This window comes from Moschus berezovskii, chromosome 24, assembly GCF_049115385.1.
Source record: "Moschus berezovskii isolate FMDL1 chromosome 24, NW_MosBer_1.0, whole genome shotgun sequence".
In the NCBI taxonomy this organism is placed as follows: domain Eukaryota; kingdom Metazoa; phylum Chordata; class Mammalia; order Artiodactyla; family Moschidae; genus Moschus; species Moschus berezovskii.
The window spans coordinates 3023438-3041810 of record NC_142483.1 but is presented as its reverse complement, the minus strand read 5'-3'; the positions used below and the strand labels follow the sequence as shown (position 1 = coordinate 3041810).

General features: G+C 57.7%; 1 protein-coding gene and 1 long non-coding RNA gene across 3 annotated transcripts in view; one reads left to right on the top strand and one right to left on the bottom strand.

Moving 5' to 3' along the window:
* GRIP2 (glutamate receptor interacting protein 2) overlaps nt 1–18373 on the top strand; it is a 102626-nt gene that overhangs the window by 54595 nt on the left and 29658 nt on the right. The window contains exons 1-11 of one of the 2 annotated variants that reach the window (XM_055413493.2): nt 713–816; nt 9310–9390; nt 9877–10012; nt 10828–10973; nt 11636–11722; nt 12601–12676; nt 13995–14140; nt 15225–15372; nt 15481–15650; nt 17309–17434; nt 17740–17889. In XM_055413493.2, coding sequence (XP_055269468.2) covers nt 777–816; nt 9310–9390; nt 9877–10012; nt 10828–10973; nt 11636–11722; nt 12601–12676; nt 13995–14140; nt 15225–15372; nt 15481–15650; nt 17309–17434; nt 17740–17889 — 1306 coding nt within the window. In that variant the 5' untranslated portion in view covers nt 713–776. Of the gene's footprint in view, nt 1–712; nt 817–9309; nt 9391–9876; nt 10013–10827; nt 10974–11635; nt 11723–12600; nt 12677–13994; nt 14141–15224; nt 15373–15480; nt 15651–17308; nt 17435–17739; nt 17890–18373 lie in introns of those variants that run through there. The other variant, XM_055413492.2, reaches the window with a different exon arrangement.
* Nucleotides 4748–10831, bottom strand: LOC129547703 (uncharacterized). Its single transcript, XR_008684116.2, has 4 exons — nt 10673–10831; nt 9486–9741; nt 7296–7346; nt 4748–5373 (listed from the first exon to the last, which is right to left on the bottom strand). It is a non-coding gene; the product is annotated as an uncharacterized LOC129547703 (long non-coding RNA).

Below are 18373 nucleotides of genomic sequence, written 5' to 3'. Positions count from 1 at the left end.
AGGGTCATCAGGGCCATCCTGAGCTGGTGCAGAGGAAGCCAGGAGAGTGCCCGCCCGAGGCCCAGTGGGGGCTGGAGTTGTGACCAACTGCCCCTGCCCATCAAGCTGGGATGCTTCCAGCTTGGTCTGTCTCCCCACACAGCTGGGGGATGCTCCGGGTAACAGGCCGCTGGGCTGGTCTTCCCCAAGTCCCACCTGTGGGGAGAGGAGATGGAGGCCTGGGAGAGGAAGCTGGAATGTCCCTGGAAGGGCCAGGGGACTCTGAGGGTGAGGGTTTCTACACTGAGACCTGCAGACACGCCCTGGCCTTGTTCAACGACGGCTTTTCCTCTGCCTTATGTCCTGGGAATCCCGTGCAAGATTCAACTAGAATCTGCTACTTAAAAAAAAGAAAAGTTTGGAAGGCACTGTTCCCCTTTTCCGAGTGAAAAAAATGAGTCTGGGGCGGGCAGCAGTCATTCCCCAAAGTCCCGAGATGAGTCAGGGGCAGAGTTGGCCCAGGGGTCTGTCTGCCTGGGGGCCCTGGGGGCGGCCTGCCATCTTCAGAGACCCCCTGCCCAGACTCGGCCTGGGTGGCGGGGGGTGGTGGGGAGGGGTGTTGAGCCCCGTCCAGGAATCAGCCGTGACACCGGCCGTGTCCCCTTTAAGCAGAGGGCCGCCTGCTGCGGTGGGTGGACGCGTGCCCAGCCAGTGGGAGCCGGGAGCTCCCCTCCCACGGCCCCTCCCTGGGGAGGGCGAGGGAGGGAGCTGGTGGCACCGGGGAGACGACAGCAGGCATGCTGTGTGGGTTCAGCCGGGAGACCCCTGGAGAGGCGGGTGAGTAACGGGATGGCAGGAGGGGCGAGGGGGACTGAACCCACGGAGTCCTCTGGAACCGCCGGGCAGAGAGGGGCCCGGCCTGGAACGGCCGCTCCCAGACCCAGCGCGGGGAGGGCGGGCGGGGGCCGGACGCCCGGCTGGTGGGCAGGTGGCAGGGCTGTCTGTCTGACCCGGCCCTGGGGGACCTACCCCAGCGGGCCGGCCTCCAGTGTGCCCCAGGGGGGCCCGTCCCGCCCCGTGTGCCTGCGGGTGCCAGGGCGCTGTTGGAGAACTCCTGCCCTGGCTCACGGTGCCCCTGGCCTGGGGGGGCGCCTGGTCGGTGGGAAGGAGGTGGGGGGCAGGCGGGTATCGCTCAGCTGTCGCACTCCTGGGTGGCCCCGGGGCTGGGACCCTGGCGGGGCTCGGGGGCTACTATCTCACCCTTCACCCCGCGTCCTGAGCGGCCCCAGCGATGCCTTCCCATATTTGGCACACTCCTGGTGTTACCTCCATGCAAGAGCTCCCAGGATAGGGACTGTGCTCCCAGTGGACAGATGGGGAAGCTGAGGGTCAGAGGGGCCCTCGGCTGTCCCTAAGGCCCACAGGGACTGAGGTGGGCTTGGCGCCTAGATCTCTTTTATAGCAGAGCTCCCTGCACCGTGCTTCCGAGGGCCTGGGACCGTAGGCTCTCGCCTCCCCCTACCCCGCCTCCGACATCTCAGGTGGCAGAGTTACCCCCAGGCCCCCAGATAATAATAATAATGCAACTAATAGCAGTGGCTGGCAGCTGCTGAGACTGTGCTCTGTGCCGGACTCTTATCTGTGCTGTCTCTCTGCTTTTTCTCAGGGCACCCTCACACCACTGTGCGTTCAGTACTACTAATCTCCCCATTTTATAGTTGGGGAAACTGAGGCAGGGAGCTGTTAAATGACTTGTCCGGGGCTACAGCTGGGATTTGACCCTCTGTGATCTGCCCTTGCTCCCTCCTGGCAGCTCCACCCCTCTCTTGGCTTGGGTACATCTGTCTTGTTGACATCAGGCCCAAGAGGTGAGGGTCACTTCGTCCTGCACCAGTCGGAGCCACAGGGTGGCAGTGCCCTGGAGACCTCACCTGGGGCAGCGCTGAGGAGATATCTTCCCCCTCTTCACTGTGCTGTGGTCTCTACCCTCGACCTGCCTGATTTTAGCCCCAGGCTCCTCACTGGCCTCCTGGGCCTCCCCTCTCTCACCCCCTCCATGTTGCTGTGGGAGGGTTTTCTTTTTGCTGAAACTCAGATGTGGTCACAGCTTCTTATCCTGGCATTCAAGGCCTTTCATGATCTCCCTGGCTTTTTCCTCTCTGAATGACTTCCTTGACACCCCCTCCCTTATGACTGCGGACCCCACCGTGGTCTCCTCCCCGGGTCACATTGCTGCGTTGGCACTCAGGCTTCTTCTTAAAAGGAAAAGTCCAAGATACGGCTTCAGGCACAGTGCGATCCAGGCGCTCAGTTAACATGATTAGGACCCCAGGTCTCTGCCTCTTTTCAGGCAGGCTTTATTTCCAGGCAGACTCCTCTCCTTGAGGTGCCCAGGGGACCCCTACTGCCTTTGAGGTTAAGGGTATTTCCAGCAAATGTCCCAGGGCTGGTTCCCATCAACCCGGCTTGGATCACGTGACCACCCACTGGGCCTCTGGCCACCTGGCCTTTCTGGAGCCTGGGGCCAAAGGCAGCCAACAGGTGGCCAGTCCATGCACCCTCGGCATTTCTCAGAGCCGGCTGGGGCCCTGAGCAGGCAGGCTGTGCTCAGGCAGGCTCTTTGGGGAGAGCCAGGCTGGGGCTTGGGGACTGTGGGGCGCAGTGCCCAGGGCCCTTTCTCCTCCCCAACGGACTCTGCCAGCACCTGTCCTTTCTCAGGCCCATACCCTGCTGCTGCCATCTTGATGCTGGGAGCCTTGTTCACCCCACGAACCCTGAGCCCTGCAGGAAGGGGTGTGTCCCAGACTGGGGCGCACAGTAGGCTTGAAAGCAGATTTGGGCAGGAAGCCCCACCCCCCACAGTGTCTGCTCTCCTCTGACTGCCGGCGGCCACAAAGTGGACTTTGTCCCAGCTGGGAGGCTCAGACAGGGTGTGTGTGTGTCGGGGGGGTGGGAGGGTCCTTCTGCCACGGCCTGAGCTTCCCACTCCTCCATGCAGGGGGCGGCCCTCACCAGAATCAGCCGGATCCTCCGGCGGCCTGACCTCCTGCTTCTCAGCAGGGCTGTTGCCATGGGGGGAAACCCCAGACGCCAGACCACGGAGGTCAAGGCCTCTAGACCCAGGGAGATTGGGTTTGTGTCCTGCCTATGCCCCTTCCTGATTCCATGACCTTGGACAACTCATTCCAGCTCTTTGATCCCCATTCATCTAATCTGTAAGTGGGAATTGCGTTTCAAATGATTTACCGAGCATTTACTGTGTGCCGGACTCTCCGTACTGGAAATAGCAGCGGTTCAGGTGTAAATTCAGACAAGCTACTTGGGGAAGATGAGAAGGTAAAGATTCCACAAGTTCCTGAAGGAGGTGAGGAAGAGGGCTTTGTGGATGTCGGGGAAGGAGCATTCTGGGCAGAGGGAACAGCCAGTGCAAAGGCCCTGGGGTGCTCTGGAAGCTGGGTGTGTGACGACCAATGCACGGAGTGGAGCTGGCCCGGGGACAGAGCTTTAGCAGGTGAGGTCAGGGAGGCCCGAGTTGGTCAGTTGTGGGGAGGTCTTTTGCTTTTATTCTCTTCTGGCTGAACTGAGTCTTCACTGCTCCTATTGGTGACCCGGTTTGGGGGTTAAGCACTCCGGTATGGTGGGTTTCAGAGGGACATGGGACAGCACGGATCCAGAAGGCCATGGCCCCTCTTGAACCTGTGCTCAACCCCACATGATGCTGGGGTCATCGTGGTCCCCTAGAGGGGGAACATGAGCCAGAGTGTGTGCTCAGTGTCCAGTGCTGGGGGCCCCACACACCTTGTGGAAGGGAGATTGTGGGGCTGGCAACCTCTCTGGTCATGTCCAGCCTATGGGTGCCTGAGCCGTAACGTGGGGCTCATGGGTGCAGGCGCTGCCTCCTCAGGCACCCCTCTTCTGGGGTCCGTTGTCCTCATGTTTGGCGGGAGAGGGCAGAGCTGGTGATTAAGGATGCGGTCTGCTGGGGGCCAGAAAGACCAGTTCCAGTCTGTCCTCTGCAGCTCTCCGGCTGAGTGGTCCCTCTGGGCTTCAGTCCCCTTGTCTGTAGAGGGGGATGCTTGCGAGCTCTTGGAGGAGTTAAACACATCAGTGCCCTTCAACAGCTTGGAGTGGGCCAGGCACTGGGCTAATCAGCTTCGGTTTCCTTTGTCAGGTGTTTCTTTGTTTTTTTTTTTTTCGGTCCTTGGCTCCAGGTGAAACAGGTGTCTGCCTTTTAAATCTATTAATAAATTTCTTTTTGCTTCCCTTAAAAGCATGCACTGAACAGAGCAAGGGTCACCGTGGCTGAGCAGTGATCTCGCCACGGCTTCTGAAGAGCCCTGTGAGCTGCGGGGCTTGGGGCTGGCTCTGCTGCTCCTCCATCCGGCTGTCTGCCCTGGTCCAGCCCGCCATGGCCAGAGGCAATTACTCGGTGGGTCAGGAGTGCCCAAAGGAGCCAAGGCTGCTGCCAGGAGGGCCACAGGCATCGCCCCCGAGTTGACTCCCCCCAGGACCGTCATGGGGCGAGAAAGAGGGCAGGGGTGGCCCGTGGCTAAGCGACCTAGAAGCTGTGTGACCTTAGGCAGTTCCCGTGACCTCTCTGTGCCTCGGTTTCCTCATTGATAGCGTAGGAATGATCATGGCACCCACCCACCTGCGGATGTGTGCTCAGACATTCAGTCTTGTCCGACTCTTGGCGACCCCACGGACCGTAGCCCTCCAGGCCCTTCTGTCCATAGGATTCTCCACGCGAGGATACTGGAGTGGGTTGCCATTCCCTTCCCCAGGGGATCTTCCCGACCCAGGGATAGAATTCACGTCTCTTAGGTTTCGGGCATTCAGATTCTTTATTACAAATGCCACTTGGGAAGCGCCACATGAGGATAAAGTGATAATAAGTTACAGTTTCTTAGACTACGGCCTGAGTTCCAATCCTGGCCCTGCCCCTTTCTGTGGGAAGTCACCTAAGCTGTCATGCCTCAGCCCACCACCCCGCACCCGTCTGTAAAATGGGAATGGCGATTATCCCACCTCAGAAGGTGCTGAGGATACGTGAGATCAGACTTGTGACTTGTGCTGCCCCTAGCACAGCACTGGCACTTAATCAGTAGGAGCTGTTACCGTTATTAACAGGAAACTTTCTAATGAGGTGAGTGGAAGAGCCAGGGAGAGAACTTAACATGCGTCCTGGCTCCGGGTGCCACATAGCCTCACCGATTCCTCCCACCAGCCCACGAGGTGGGCACCAGCGCTGTGCCAGGACTTGGAGAGGCGAAGCGACATGTTCCAGACCCCTTAGCCTGTCGGCAGCAGGTTGAGCCTCCAGAGTCCATCCTTTGCATCGAGCCGGCAATGCCTTCTGAGGTAGGGCCAACCCAGCCAGGTTCGGCAGATCACCTGTCGGGGTGCAAGCCACAGCCGGTCACCGTGTGCGCTGTTGTGGTTGGACCCAGAGGCGACCGGGAGCCCCCTTCTCTCCATCGGCACTCCGGCCGGGCTGGCCCTCCTGGGGGCTTACAGTCAAGTGGTCATTTTCTGTCCCCCAAGCTGAACCTCCCACCGGGGCCTTGATTTCCCAGTGCCCCCTCTCAGAGGCTCCCTTTCAGAGTGCTCCCCCCTCGAGGCCTGCAGAGCCAGAGGTCAGCCACGCCCCATCCACAGTCTCCCTGCCCAGCCCCATGGCCCCAGCCCCTCTCCCGCTTAGGCGGGACCCTGGCAAAAGCAGCCTGGCTGGGGGCTGACTTCCTTTCCCCTTTGTCAAAGCTCAATAGCTCCCTGCGGCCCCAGAGAAACAGAGATAATGAAAGCAAATTAGCACTGCTTTCAAGAGAAATGAAATAGAAAAGAAGCCCACCCACCCGGACTGCAGCCTGGGGCCTGGGGACCACGTGTAAGGTTTGTGCTCCGCAAGGCATCTCTCCCTCCTGCGACCCCTCCCCCAGCCCCGCCCCCCGCCGCTTGCCCAGCCTGTTTGCTGGATGGATTGGCATCACTGCGGAAATGAATTTCTCTCTGAAGCGAGTTCTTACAGGATAGATTGACTGAAGGCAAAAGCTCATAATTGCCCATTGCTGGAAGGAGGAGACTGGGGAAAAAAAAACCCAGATAAAAATATCTCTGTTTTTTATGCACGTTTCCAGCTGAAAATTGGTGGGAAAGATGTTTTTGAAAAGCCTTCATCTCTAAGCATATAATTACCAGGTCCCAGAACAAAAAAGAGAGAGAGCCAAAGAGAGCAGGCGTGTTCTCTGAGGGAGCAGGACTGGGGTCTGAACCCTCAGAGGGTTTTCTATAAATAAAATAATTCCCTCAAGTTCTTCTGCCTGTGCTGGCTGGAGCCAGCGGTGGGCAGACCCCCCATTTGACAGAGAGATAGAGACTCGGGTCACGCGGTTAACTAGTAGTTCTGGGTCTGTCTTGGTTTTTCCTGTACAAGCCGCCTGTTCCCCCTGACCTGAGGATGTTTGTGAACGTGGGGGACGGTCCCTTCTGAAAAAGCATCAGTGAACGTTGTGGCATCCCTTGTGGGTGCCTTTCTGAAAGTGGCAAGGGTCTTAGGTATCCAGAAACCCCCTATCTGGCAGTCAGCTGTCCTGAGTAGCCTCAGCTTCCAAGAGAACTCATCGAGGCCACACCCTCAACTGCAGGTGCCTTCCCTAAAGAAGACTCTCTCGGGTCCTCGCTTCTTGCCGGCTGACTCTGTGTCCACACAAATTGTGTGCGTCTCAGTTTGCGTCACGTGGTCAGATGCCTGACAGTTAACCCAAAGCCAGCAGACGCCCCCTCCCCACACCCGCCAGGCCTCAGCCGTGACAAGCGTGCCATCGCAGCCCAGTTTGGCACTGGAGCAGAATTTGAATACTGCAATGAGGAAAGAGCAGAGAGGTAGTGCTGACGACAGACCACAGATTCACCCCAGGAAACGCATCCTCTGCTTCAGCAGCATCTGCCTCAGAATCAGCCTGAACCCACTGCCGTTCCTCTCCATTCTTTGAGGTTCTACGGCTCTGAATTTGGCAGACTTGACTCTCTGCTTTCTTGTCTTTAGGAGATCTCCCCCCTCCCCTGTCTCCAGACTCCCAAACTTGGAGCCAGCAAACTTGAAGCGAGGTGAAAGTGTTTGTCGTTCAGTCATGTCTGACTCTTTGCCATCCCGTGGACTGTAGCCCCAGGCTTCTCTCTCCATGGGATTCTCCAGGCAAGAAGACTGGAGTGGGTTGCCATGCCCTCCTTCCAGGAATCGAACTCTCCTCTCTTAAGTCTCCTGCATTAGGCAGGCGAGTTCTTTACCATGAGCACCCCCTGGGAAGCAAGCTTACCTCAGGTCTTCCCGGGCAGCCCAGGAGAGAAGGATTTCCCAGTGGCGGAATCTAATTTGCACGGAACAAGACATTTTAGTTCCAGAATTGCCCACATTGAAATATCAGAGATGTTCACTGTCACGCAGTTGATAGAACCCGGTGTTTTTAATTTGATTAGCTCAGAAACGTCTTGTTGAATCTAAATGACGTGCGAATGAGGGAACCGTAATAGGAGGCATTATACTTAATGGCGTGTTGCCTGAATCTGTGGCTGCGAATGTGAACACAGGGCCTGGGGTCATGGGTGGTGAGCAGAGCTGCTGGGGGCTGACTCCAGGGGCCCTGGAAACGACTCTGGGCTTAACTGCGGTTTGATCTGTTACTTTCCACCGTCTGGCAAAGCCAAGGAAGCCTGTCCCTGGTCTGGAGAAACCATTTCTCAATGGTTTGAGCTGCAGGTAGTGAAGGCTCTCAGGCTTCCTTAGCCGTGGGTTGAACCCTGACCCCAGGCTGAACTTGACCCGGACCCAGCCTGAGCTCCACCCCTGATCTAAAGCGTTGATTCTCAGTGAGGGGCCGAGTGGGGGTCCGGAGGCAGTATTGCTCGCCTAGAGGACAAGGGGGGTGTCTAATCACTTTTGGTTGTGATGATGGCGTGGAATGCTGCTGTCCCCTAGTGGTTAAAGGGCAGGAATGCTGCTAAACATGGCACTGTAGCCTGCCAGGCTCCTCTCTCTGTGGGATTCTCCACGTGGGTTGCCATTCCCTTCTCCAGGGGATCTTCCTGACCCAGGGATCGAACCCAGATCTCCTGCATTGGCAGGCAGATTCTTTATCATCTGAGCCACCAGCGAAGTCCAAACATGGTACAGCATCCGGCAAAAGAAATGTCAGTAGTGTTGAGGTTGAGAAACCTGCCATTGATTGAATCCCGTTGCTTGCTTCTGACTGAGGACAGAGCCCTGGCCAGGCCGTGTCCTGGTCTTGACCCTGGTTGACCCCATCTCGGGCTGAACGCTAACCTGAGCCTCTCCCTTGTGAAAAGGACGTGGCTGGGGTGGGATGGGTCGCTTCTGCCCCTGCCCCAGCCCTCTCTCACCCCCTCCTCTGAAGTGTGGGAAGGGGGGTGGTCCTGTGGGTGAGGCCTTGCGGGGGGGCCAGGGGGCTTGGGAGGGAGTGGTCTTCCCGCAGCTGGTGAGTGGTGGGGGGTGGTCGCAGAGGGCGCTCCTGAGGGGCAGGTGGGGTGTGTGCAGACTGGGGTGAAGCCTGTGTGTCAGTCGTGTCCAAACTCTTTGCAACCCCATGCACTGCAGCCCGCCAGGCTCCCCTGTCCATGGGTTTCTCCAGGCAAGGATACTGGAGTGGGCTGCCACTTCCTCCTCCAGGGCATCTTCCCGACCCAGGGATGGAACCTGCATCTCTTGTGTCTCCTGCGCTGGCAGGCAGGTTCTTTAGCAAAAGCCCGGGGGGCGTACAGGTGCCTGGAGGTGGGGGCAGCCCCAGGGGCAGCACGGGAGAGCCTGCCCGCTTGAGGGTTTGCCAGTTGACCTGGCCCAGCTCTGTGCAGGACTGAGAAGGGACTTGGAGAGGTGATGCGAAAAAAAAAAAGAACCTGATCCAGGGAACCTGGAGCACGGGGTGGGGTGGACAACGGAGCCAGGTGCCTGGCTTTTTGCAGAAGCTGCCTTGGCCGAGGGCTGTGTGACCGTGGGCACGAGTTGTCCCTCTCTGAGCCTCAGCTTCCTTCTCTGCACGTGGAAGGATGGCTGTAGAGATGGCGAATCGCTGTGTGGCAGAGAACTGCCCAGACTGTGGCAGGCACCCCAAAGCGTGTTACTTGAGAGAAGAGACGGTGTTGCCCTTGCAGGGAGAAGCCATAAGGCTCCCCCAGCGCGTACCAGGTGGGGCTGGGGGCAGGAAGGAACCGCTCCGGGGCCGCATCCACGAAGCGGAAGATTGCCGAGGCAGGAGGGGTCTGGCTGATGGAAATGACAGTGCAGCTCAGGGCCTTCCCTCTCTTTGCCGCCTGCAGACAGTGGGCCTTACACCAAAGGAGGCAAGGATGCCGGAGGGGCCGACGGGGCCCTGGCGTGCCGCCGGCAGAGCATCCCAGGTAAACAGGCTCCCTCCCTCCCCTTTCTCTCCCGAGGCACAGAGCGCCCCGCCCCGGGCGGCGGGCAGCCCGCATCGGCTCTGCCGCTAACTTACCCGGCAACCTTGTTGTTCAGTCGCTCCGTCGTATCCGACTCTGTGCTGCCCCCTGGATTGTGCCGTGCCAGGCTCCCCTGTCCTTCACCACCTCCCGGAGCCTGCTCAGACTCACGTCCATTCAGTTGGTGATGCCATCCAGCCAGCTCATCCTCTGTTGCCCCCTTCTCCTCCTGCCCTCAATCTTTCCCAGCATCAGGGTCTTTTCCAATGAGTCGGCTCTGAGACCTTAGACTAGTCCCTTAGTCTCTCTGATCTATAAAAAGGAGATGATTTCACCCAGCATCACGCAGCCACGCGCGCTGCTTACCAAGCATCCGTTTTGTTTGTCCTGGAGCCGGGGGCTCAGAATTTGCCCCGTGCTGCCCGCTCACCCCCTCTCTGTTGGCAGAGGAGTTCCGAGGGGTCACCACGGTGGAGCTGACCAAGAAGGAGGGCAGCACACTGGGCCTGACCATCTCAGGGGGCACCGACAAGGATGGGAAGCCCAGGGTCTCCAACCTGAGGCCTGGGGGACTTGCGGCCAGGTGAGAAGCCTGGGCTCGGTGGGCAGGGGGCGGGCAGGAAAGGGGCCAGGCGGAGGGGAGGGGGTCCTGGGGCCTTGGCAGAGCAGTCAGGCAGCTGTTTCTCGGGGCCTCTAAGAGCTGGGTGTCTGTGGAGGAAGGGCTGGAGGCTGCTTTGTTCCCTTTACTCCAGAGCCAACTCGACCACAGCATCGCACGCTCACTGCTCACGGGGCCCTCCAGGCCTTTTCACACGCAGAACCCTCTGCCCAGTCCTTCCCTAGACATCCTCCTCTTCTTGTTGTGTGTCTGACTCTGTGTGACCCCATGGACTGCAGCCCACCAGGCTCCTCTGTCCATGGGATTCTCCAGGCAAGGATACTGGAGTGGGTAGTCTTTCCCTTCTCCAGGGGATCTTCCCGACCCAGGAATCAAACTGGGGTCTCCTGCGTTGCAGGCAGATTCAGGTCCATGAAACCTAGGAGTTAGCCTCTGTATTACTGCCCCTCTGGGCCCAGGAAGAGCTTTAAGGGATAGCAAGCACTGACACTCTGGCCACTCTGTAGAGCTCTAACTGTGAGGGTGACACCCCTGCAGGAGGGAAAGCAGGCAGACCAGCATTGGTGAGGGGTAGGGAGCAGGCCAGGCCTGGGTGTCCCCCAGAATCCGCACTCTCCTACTCACCCTCCGTGTGACCCCGGACCAGGTCTGCCCTCTCTGAGCCTCAGTTTCTGCACCTGTAAAATGGGGCCGCAGAGACCACCGGGATTCAGTGGGTGGGGAGGATATGAGCACCAGCGTCTGTCACCCAGCGCGTTTGCTGGCCTCCTCTCTCCCAGGAGTGACCTGCTGAACGTGGGCGACTACATTCGGTCAGTGAATGGGATCCACTTGACCAGGCTCCGGCATGATGAGATCATCACCCTGCTCAAGAACGTGGGCGAGCGTGTGGTGCTGGAGGTGGAGTTTGAGCTGCCCCCGCCTGGTGGGTGCCCTCGGGCCGGGAACCCCCTCCACTGCCTTGGTCACGGGTGGGCGCGGCTGCTTCCTCGCCAGCACATGGGTGGGCAGGACCTGGAGACTGGCCACAGAAAGCCAGGCCGTTCCCGGGGCTCTGCCCGCAAATGCAGTGTGCTGTCACCAGGGGGTGGCAGGGCCCTGTTTGTCACACCCTTATCCTCGTGCGTATTTGGTTTCCAGGTGCTTCTCCTTTCGGGGGAAGGTTTTAGGAATGTCGCTGAGCACATCGGTCCCTGCCCTTCCCATGCTGCACCTAGTGCAGTGGCCTGGCGTGTTTTAGCTCAGCTCTGAATTTCCAAAGTTGGTCTGAAGTCTTGAAATCTGACTAACTGTCTGGAATTGAGCTCGGGCCTAAGACTGCCAGCCCTGGACTCAAGCTTGAGTGCTGCCGTTGTCTCTGTGAGAGCCCAGGCCGGCCCTCTCCCCTCTAAGTGGAGGACTGAGTGGGCTTCAGGGAGGAGGGTGCCTCCGAGCCTCGCTTGTCCTACCTGTCAAATGGGTGGGGGGAGTTGGCCTTCCTGCAGTATCTGTGACTGGTGACCCACCTGTCCTGGAATGGACTCTGGGGATAGCTGCCAGCTTGGTGATGCGACTGAAGGACTCAGGAGGGTCTCCACTTCTCCCCAGCCCCCGAGAACAACCCAGGGATCGTTTCAAAGACAGTGGATGTCTCCCTCTACAAGGAGGGCAATAGCTTTGGCTTTGTCCTCAGAGGTCAGTGTAAGAGTCACCTTTGGGGTCAAGGGACGGGAAGGCTAATGCCAATTCTATGTGTTTGGCTTTGTTCTGATTAATTATATTTATATTTAAATTTACAGAAATAAATGTATATTTAAACTTAAATAAATATTTATGTAAACATAATTGTTTAAATAAATTCATATTTATATTTAAATAAATATATATTTACATTTAAATACATTTATATTTATACTTAATTAAATTTATATATTTATATTTATGAATATATTTACATTATATATGAATATATAAATTAAATTTATATTTAAATATATTTATAAATATATAATTAATATATCTTTATAATATATATCTATATTATATTTATATAATATAATTTATATTTTAAATATAGCTTATATTTATGTGATTATATATAAAATAATATGTTTATTTTGATATATTTATTTGTATTTATATGTATATGTTTATATAGATAAATATATTTATATTTATATAATCTTCCTTCTGACCTTTAAGAGCCTAGGATTGTTAAATATTAGATGGGAAACTTGGCCAACCAGTAAAGTGTGCATGATTGAGGAAGTGAAAGGGAAAAGTTGTAACAGAAAGTGAAGTTTGGCGCTGCCTAGCAACCAGGGAGAAAAGGGAAATCTGATGAGATTGCAGGAGAGGAGGCAAGCTGTTTAACCGAGAGAGGACTTTGGTTCTGTTCCCTGCTTTCCATGCCACCTCTGGGTGGGATTTGGAGCCCGTGCCTCGTAGGAGGGGCAGGGACAGAGTCCTCGAGCAGAGGTGATGAAGGAAGCCTGCTTAAGGTCTGGGTCGGGGCCTCTGGCACCAGGCAGCGGTGGGCGGATGACTGCCGTCTCTTGTCAAATTCTGTCCAGGAGGCGCCCATGAAGATGGGCACAAGTCCCGCCCACTTGTCCTGACCTACGTGCGGCCCGGCGGCCCTGCCGACAGGTGAGCCTGAGCTGAGGGGAGCTCACAGCCTCGGCCTGCACCGCCCTCGCCCGCTCCTCTGGGACGAAGGCAGAGGGGACATCGGGCAGAGTCTGCAAGGAGCAAACTGAGGTCTGGACGGGGCACACCGGCGCCCAGTGTCACTCAGCGGCTTGTTGGTGGAGCCAGCCCTAAATTCCAAATGAGGGGGCCCGAGCTCTTTCTTTCCCGAGATCCTGCTGTCTGGGGGCTGGAGAGCTTCAGTGTGGTGTTGCCTCTTCCCTGGCCTTCATTTTCCCATCTGTGGAATGGGCCCAATAGTGGAGCCCGGCAGAGCTGATGCGAGAGATGTGGGGCTTGGTACCAGGCGTCACTGTGGCCCTCAGTGACACAGCCTCCCCAGTCCTGGCCACACTGCCGGCTGGCCCTGCCCGGGGCCTGCTCAGAAGCTCCAGGAAGAGAGAGGGTGAGGGGGGAACACAGCCAGCTCCCAGCTCCTGGCCCCCCGACCTCCCGAAGGGCGACTCCTGGCCATTTTAAGAAAAGCCTGGAATGGCCTCGTCAGAAATCTAAACCCGTACTTGGGGCCTGTGATGAGCTATTCATAGAACCACCCAGAATAGCCTTGGCCACCTGTTGGGGCAGGCATTCCGGAGCTGGGATATGACCCAGGCTGAGGCGAATCCCCTCAGGCCGTTCCCCTATAACCCAGCGGAATTTCTTCCCAGGCATGTTTGTCACCAGGCCAGAGTCAGTGCTGAGACCCAGGGAGGGGGTCCTGGTCGGGGGCCCTGTGTGCAGCCAGCTCCAAGCCTCCAGACGGCCCATCCCTGGTGCTGGGCAGCCCTGGCAGGGCTAGAACCCTGGTGAGGCCCCGGAGGCGACCTCAAAGGGCATCTCCAGCTCAGCCGCTGGAGGGCGGACCCGGGACTGTGAATTTATGAAGCACTAATTGGTGCTGGGAAAGACTGGGGGCGGGAGGAGAAGGGGACGACAGAGGATGAGATGGTTGGACGGCATCACCGACTCGATGGACATGGGTTTGGGTGGACTCCGGGAGTTGGTGATGGACAGGGAGCCCTGGCGTGCTGCGGTCCTTGGGGTCACCAAGAGTTGGACACGACTGAGCGACTGGACTGACCTGAACTGAACTGGGGCAGGGGGTGTCGTCGCTGGCCCAACCTCCATCAGTTCTTCGGCCCCTCCTGCATGGCCTCCCTGGTCTGTTTGCTCATGGGTGCTGTCGCCCATCCACGCTGCCCCTGTCTGCTTCCTCCGCTCCCTGCACTCCCTCTCTCCCTCGCTGGACGAGGTGGCATGACCCAGCCCTTCCCCGCAGGGAGGGCTCCTTGAAGGTGGGAGACAGACTGCTCAGCGTTGACGGGATCCCGCTGCAGGGGGCCAGCCACGCCACTGCCCTGGCCACGCTGCGGCAGTGCAGCCACGAGGCGCTCTTCCAGGTGGAGTACGACGTGGCCATCCCGGGTGAGTTGGGGGCTTGAGGGCTTGGACTGCAGTGAGAAGAGGCCCGGGGTGGAGGGCAGGGAGGAGGGGGTACACAGCCCCATCACTGCAAGGGCTGTGTGACCCTGGCCCAGTCGCAGCCTTTCTGGGCCCCTCTGGGTGGTACATGCTCTGCCAGACGCCGGGGATCCATCTGAAAACAACACAGATGAGGTCTCTGTTCCCATGGGGCTGACATTCTGGTGGGGAGAAATGGACCCTGGATGGGATAAGTCACATACAGAGTGTGTCAGAGGATGATAAGTGTGCAAAAAAAAAAAAATTAGGGAGCGAGATGGGGAAGGCTGGGGGATGCTCTGTAACCTGCGGCTGTGCAGGTAGGTGAAAACTGAAGGTGGCTGGACCAGGGGCTGAGTGGAGGTGTAGAGAAGAGTTAGATCTGGGAAAGAAGATGAAGCTCCACTGGCCTGGCTTGCTGAGGTTTCGACATGTGGCTGGGAAAGAGAGTAGAAAGAGCCGAGTTTTTTTTCCAGCCACTGGGTGGGTGCATGGGTGCTGTTTTCTGAGATGGGGAAGGCTTGTAGTGAAACCCCACAGTTCAGTGTATACAGTAGGCTCTTGATGCTTGAGTGCTAAGTCGCTGCCATCATGTCTGACTCTTTGTGACTCCATGGACTGTAGTCCTTCAGGGTCCTCTGTCCATGGGATTCTCCAGGCAAGAACACTGGAGTGGGTTGTCACTCCCTCCTGCAGGGGATCTTCCCTACCCAAGGATCAAACCTCTTTATGTCTCCTGCGTTGGCAGGCGGGTTCTTTACCATTAGCACCATCTGGAAAGCCCAGACTCTCAATATACGTGAACAGATTAGTACTGCTCAGCAAAGCCTTGGGCTCAGAGCCTCTCTGAAGCCTGAATTGCTGCCCCTCCTCTGGTGCTGAGTGGCCACATGAACTTGGACAAGGGCTTTGCCTCCAGGCGCCTCATTTTTCCTGTCTGTAAAGTGGATGCAGTGATCCCTCCCTGGCAGTGAGGATTAGGCTGAGACAGAGGAAGGTGCTCAATATTAATCTGCATCTCAAACTCCTCTTTCCTTCCATGTACCAGACACAGTGGCCAATGCTTCAGGGCCCTTGATAGTGGAAATCACCAAGACGCCAGGGTCAGCCTTGGGGATCTCACTCACCACCGGCTCCCACCGGAACAAGCCGGTCATCACCATCGACCGCATCAAGCCAGCCAGCGTGGTGGACAGGTGGGGCACCTGCTGGGAGCTGCCTTGGTGTGTGTAGGGGGGTACAAGGGGAGAGTCATCTAGAGCTGTCTGGCTTACTCTTTCCCCTTTGCTCCCTGACCTGGCCAGGAGTGGGGCCCTACATGCTGGAGACCACATCCTGTCCATCGATGGTACCAGGACTGAGCACTGCTCGCTGCTTGAAGCCACCAAGCTCTTGGCCAGTGTGTCGGAGAAAGTGCGGCTGGAGATCCTGCCTGCGCCCCAGAGCCGGCGGCCCCTCAAGCCCTCGGAAGCAGGTGAGTTCCCTGGCAGACCTCAGGGCTCAACCCTGAGGGCTAACGGGCAGGCTAGCATTTAGCAGAACAAATGTCCAGTCCCACAGGGTCGCTCAAAGTGTCAAGTGCAGCAGCTAAGGGTGGGGAGGAGGTAGGGCAGATAAATAACTTGGGTGTTTAAATGGCAACCCACTCAAGTGCTCTTGCCTGGAAAATCCCATGGATGGAGGAGCCTGGTGGGCTACCATCCACGGGGTCACAAAGAGTCTGACAGGATTGAACAACGAACACTTTCACACTTTCTGATCTGACAGTTTGCTGGCGTGGATACCCCAAAGCTAGTTCCATCACTGGTCGCATTAATAGAAGTATGAGGGCTGGAACTAAGGAGGGGATAGTCCTTCTGTGCCCTGTGCTACTCAGAATTTGAACAGCGGGCTCACCTCAGGGCCCTCAGTGGGTCCAGAGTAGGCAGCCAAGCAGTCAGGAGGGCCTAGAGCCACCCCTGTGAGTCCCTCAGATGTCCCAGCATCTGTTCTCCCACCCCCTGCTGTGCTGCGGGGGCTTCCCAGGGGTCATCTGGGTCCACCCCCGTGACACATCTGTGAGGTCAGTACGGAGGCTCTGAGGGTCCGAGCAGTGCAGGTCCTTCTGATGACACTTGGCTGCTGACAGTCCCCTTGGCTCTCCCTAAATAAATGTCTGCCAAGCCCATGTGTTAACTCCTTCTATTCTCCCAGCTTCCCTGGGAAGTAGCCGCCTTGTCCCATTTTACAGTTATGACAACAAGGCACAGGGCAGGGCTCAGGACTTGTCCAGTCCCACAGCTGGTCAGTGATGGAGCCGGGATTGGACTCAGCTTCTGGCCCCGGGTGGCAGTGGGAACGCTGCACAGGGAGACAGAATCAATGGGCTGAGATCACAGGGACCTCGTCCGTCCGACCAAGAGCATGCTGCCCCAGGCTGGACACTCCCCCCGACCCCACTAAGTCCTGCAGCAGAAAGAAGAACCGAAAAAGGCTCTGGGTCTGTGGGGAGGAGGAGCAGGTCGGGGAGGTGAGAGAGGCAGGGTCCGTGGGCTCCCCTGGGAAGCAGATGCTTAGCTGGAGTCAAGAGTTCACTGCAGTCTAGGCCCATGAAAGGTTGAGCCTTAGACTGCGATGCGGGTCTTTGCAAGCCTGGGCCAATCCAACAGGGACCCAGGTGGCCCCCGAGAGCCCAGCATGGGGCAGAAATGCCCAGCCCTGGTGCTCTGCTTGCCCAGCCCCAGGCCAAGGCTGCCCAGGCTATAGCATGACCGCAGTCCCCGGAGGTGCTCCAGCTGGTCACCGTCTGCCAGCTGCACTCCTTGGAGCTGACTGGCCGGCTCTTGGGATCCAGAGCCAGTTGACTTAGTTCACATCCTGCTCCGCTAGCCCTCCCAGCTGTGGGCCTCAGTCAGGTGCGGCTTTCCCTCTCGGATCCCTGCCTCTCAGGCTGCTGCGAAGCTGAGCCCTGAGCACAGGACCTGACACACAGTGGGCATAGTCCTGAATGCCTGGCCTGGCTCGGGAAACTCCAGACCTTCTGTTCCCGCTGTCTTCCCCTCGCTGGGCAGACGGAGCTCATCATCCTCCAGGGGCGTGGAGGTCCAGACCTGCCCAGCCCTAACGCCTGTCTCTCCTCTTCCTCCGCCGCAGTGAAGGTGCAGAGGAGTGAGCAGCCACATCGCTGGGACCCCTGCGTGCCCTCCTGCCATAGCCCCCGGCCCGGCCACTGCAGGACGCCCACCTGGGCCTCCCCTGCCGGCCAGGACCAGAGCCGCTGTAAAGTGCCCTCCCTGCGGTCACTCCCCTCTGTCCCTGCGGGGTGGGGGTGGGGCTGGAGCCTGTTTTATAGGGAAGGAAACTGAGGCTCAGAGAAATGAGGGGCCCCTGTCTGGCAGCTGGGTTTCACCAGGTCTGTGAAAAGCCTGGAAGTTTTGAGGCCCAGAGAGGGAGAGACGGGCCTGAGGTCACACAGCGAGCATGGTGGCAGGGGCTGGGGGGAGCGGGCGAGGCACCCCTCTGTCTCCCTAGGGCAGGGCGGAGGGCTCTGCTGGGCTCACGGGTCTGTGCTCTCATCTCCCTAGCCTTGTCCTCATCTCCCTTCTCCTCGCCGACCGTGAACCACGCCTTTTCCTGCACCAATCCCAGTACCCTCCCTCGTGGATCCCAGCCCATGAGCCCCCGGACCACAATGGGGCGGAGGCGGCCGCGGAGAAGGGAACACAAGAGCTCATGTAAGCCATGGTCTCTTCTGGGCTGCCGCTGTGCCCGAGGGAGAGATTTCCAAAGTGTGGGGTGTTTGGGGCAGGGCTGGGGGTGGGGAGGCGGCATTACATAGAGGATGTGGTTCACCAGGTTGCTGCGGGTGGTTGGGCAGGTTGCACACTGCACAAGGGCTCTCCTGAGGAGTGACAGTGAATTTGTACACTTTGTCTTGAATTTTTATTATGAAAAATTCCCAACACGTGCTCAGTCGTTTCCGACTCTTTGCCACCCCGTGGACTATACAGTCCATGGAATTCTCCAGGCCAGAATACTGGAGTGGGTAGCCTTTCCTTTCTCCAGGGGATCTTCCCAACCCAGGGATCGAACCCAGGTCTCCTGCATTGCAGGTGGATTCTTTATCAGCTGAGCCACAAGGGAAGCCTTTATTATGAAAAATTCCCAGCAGCTTGTGGCAAAGTGTCTTGAGGAAAGGTTGCCTTTTTCAGATTTGTG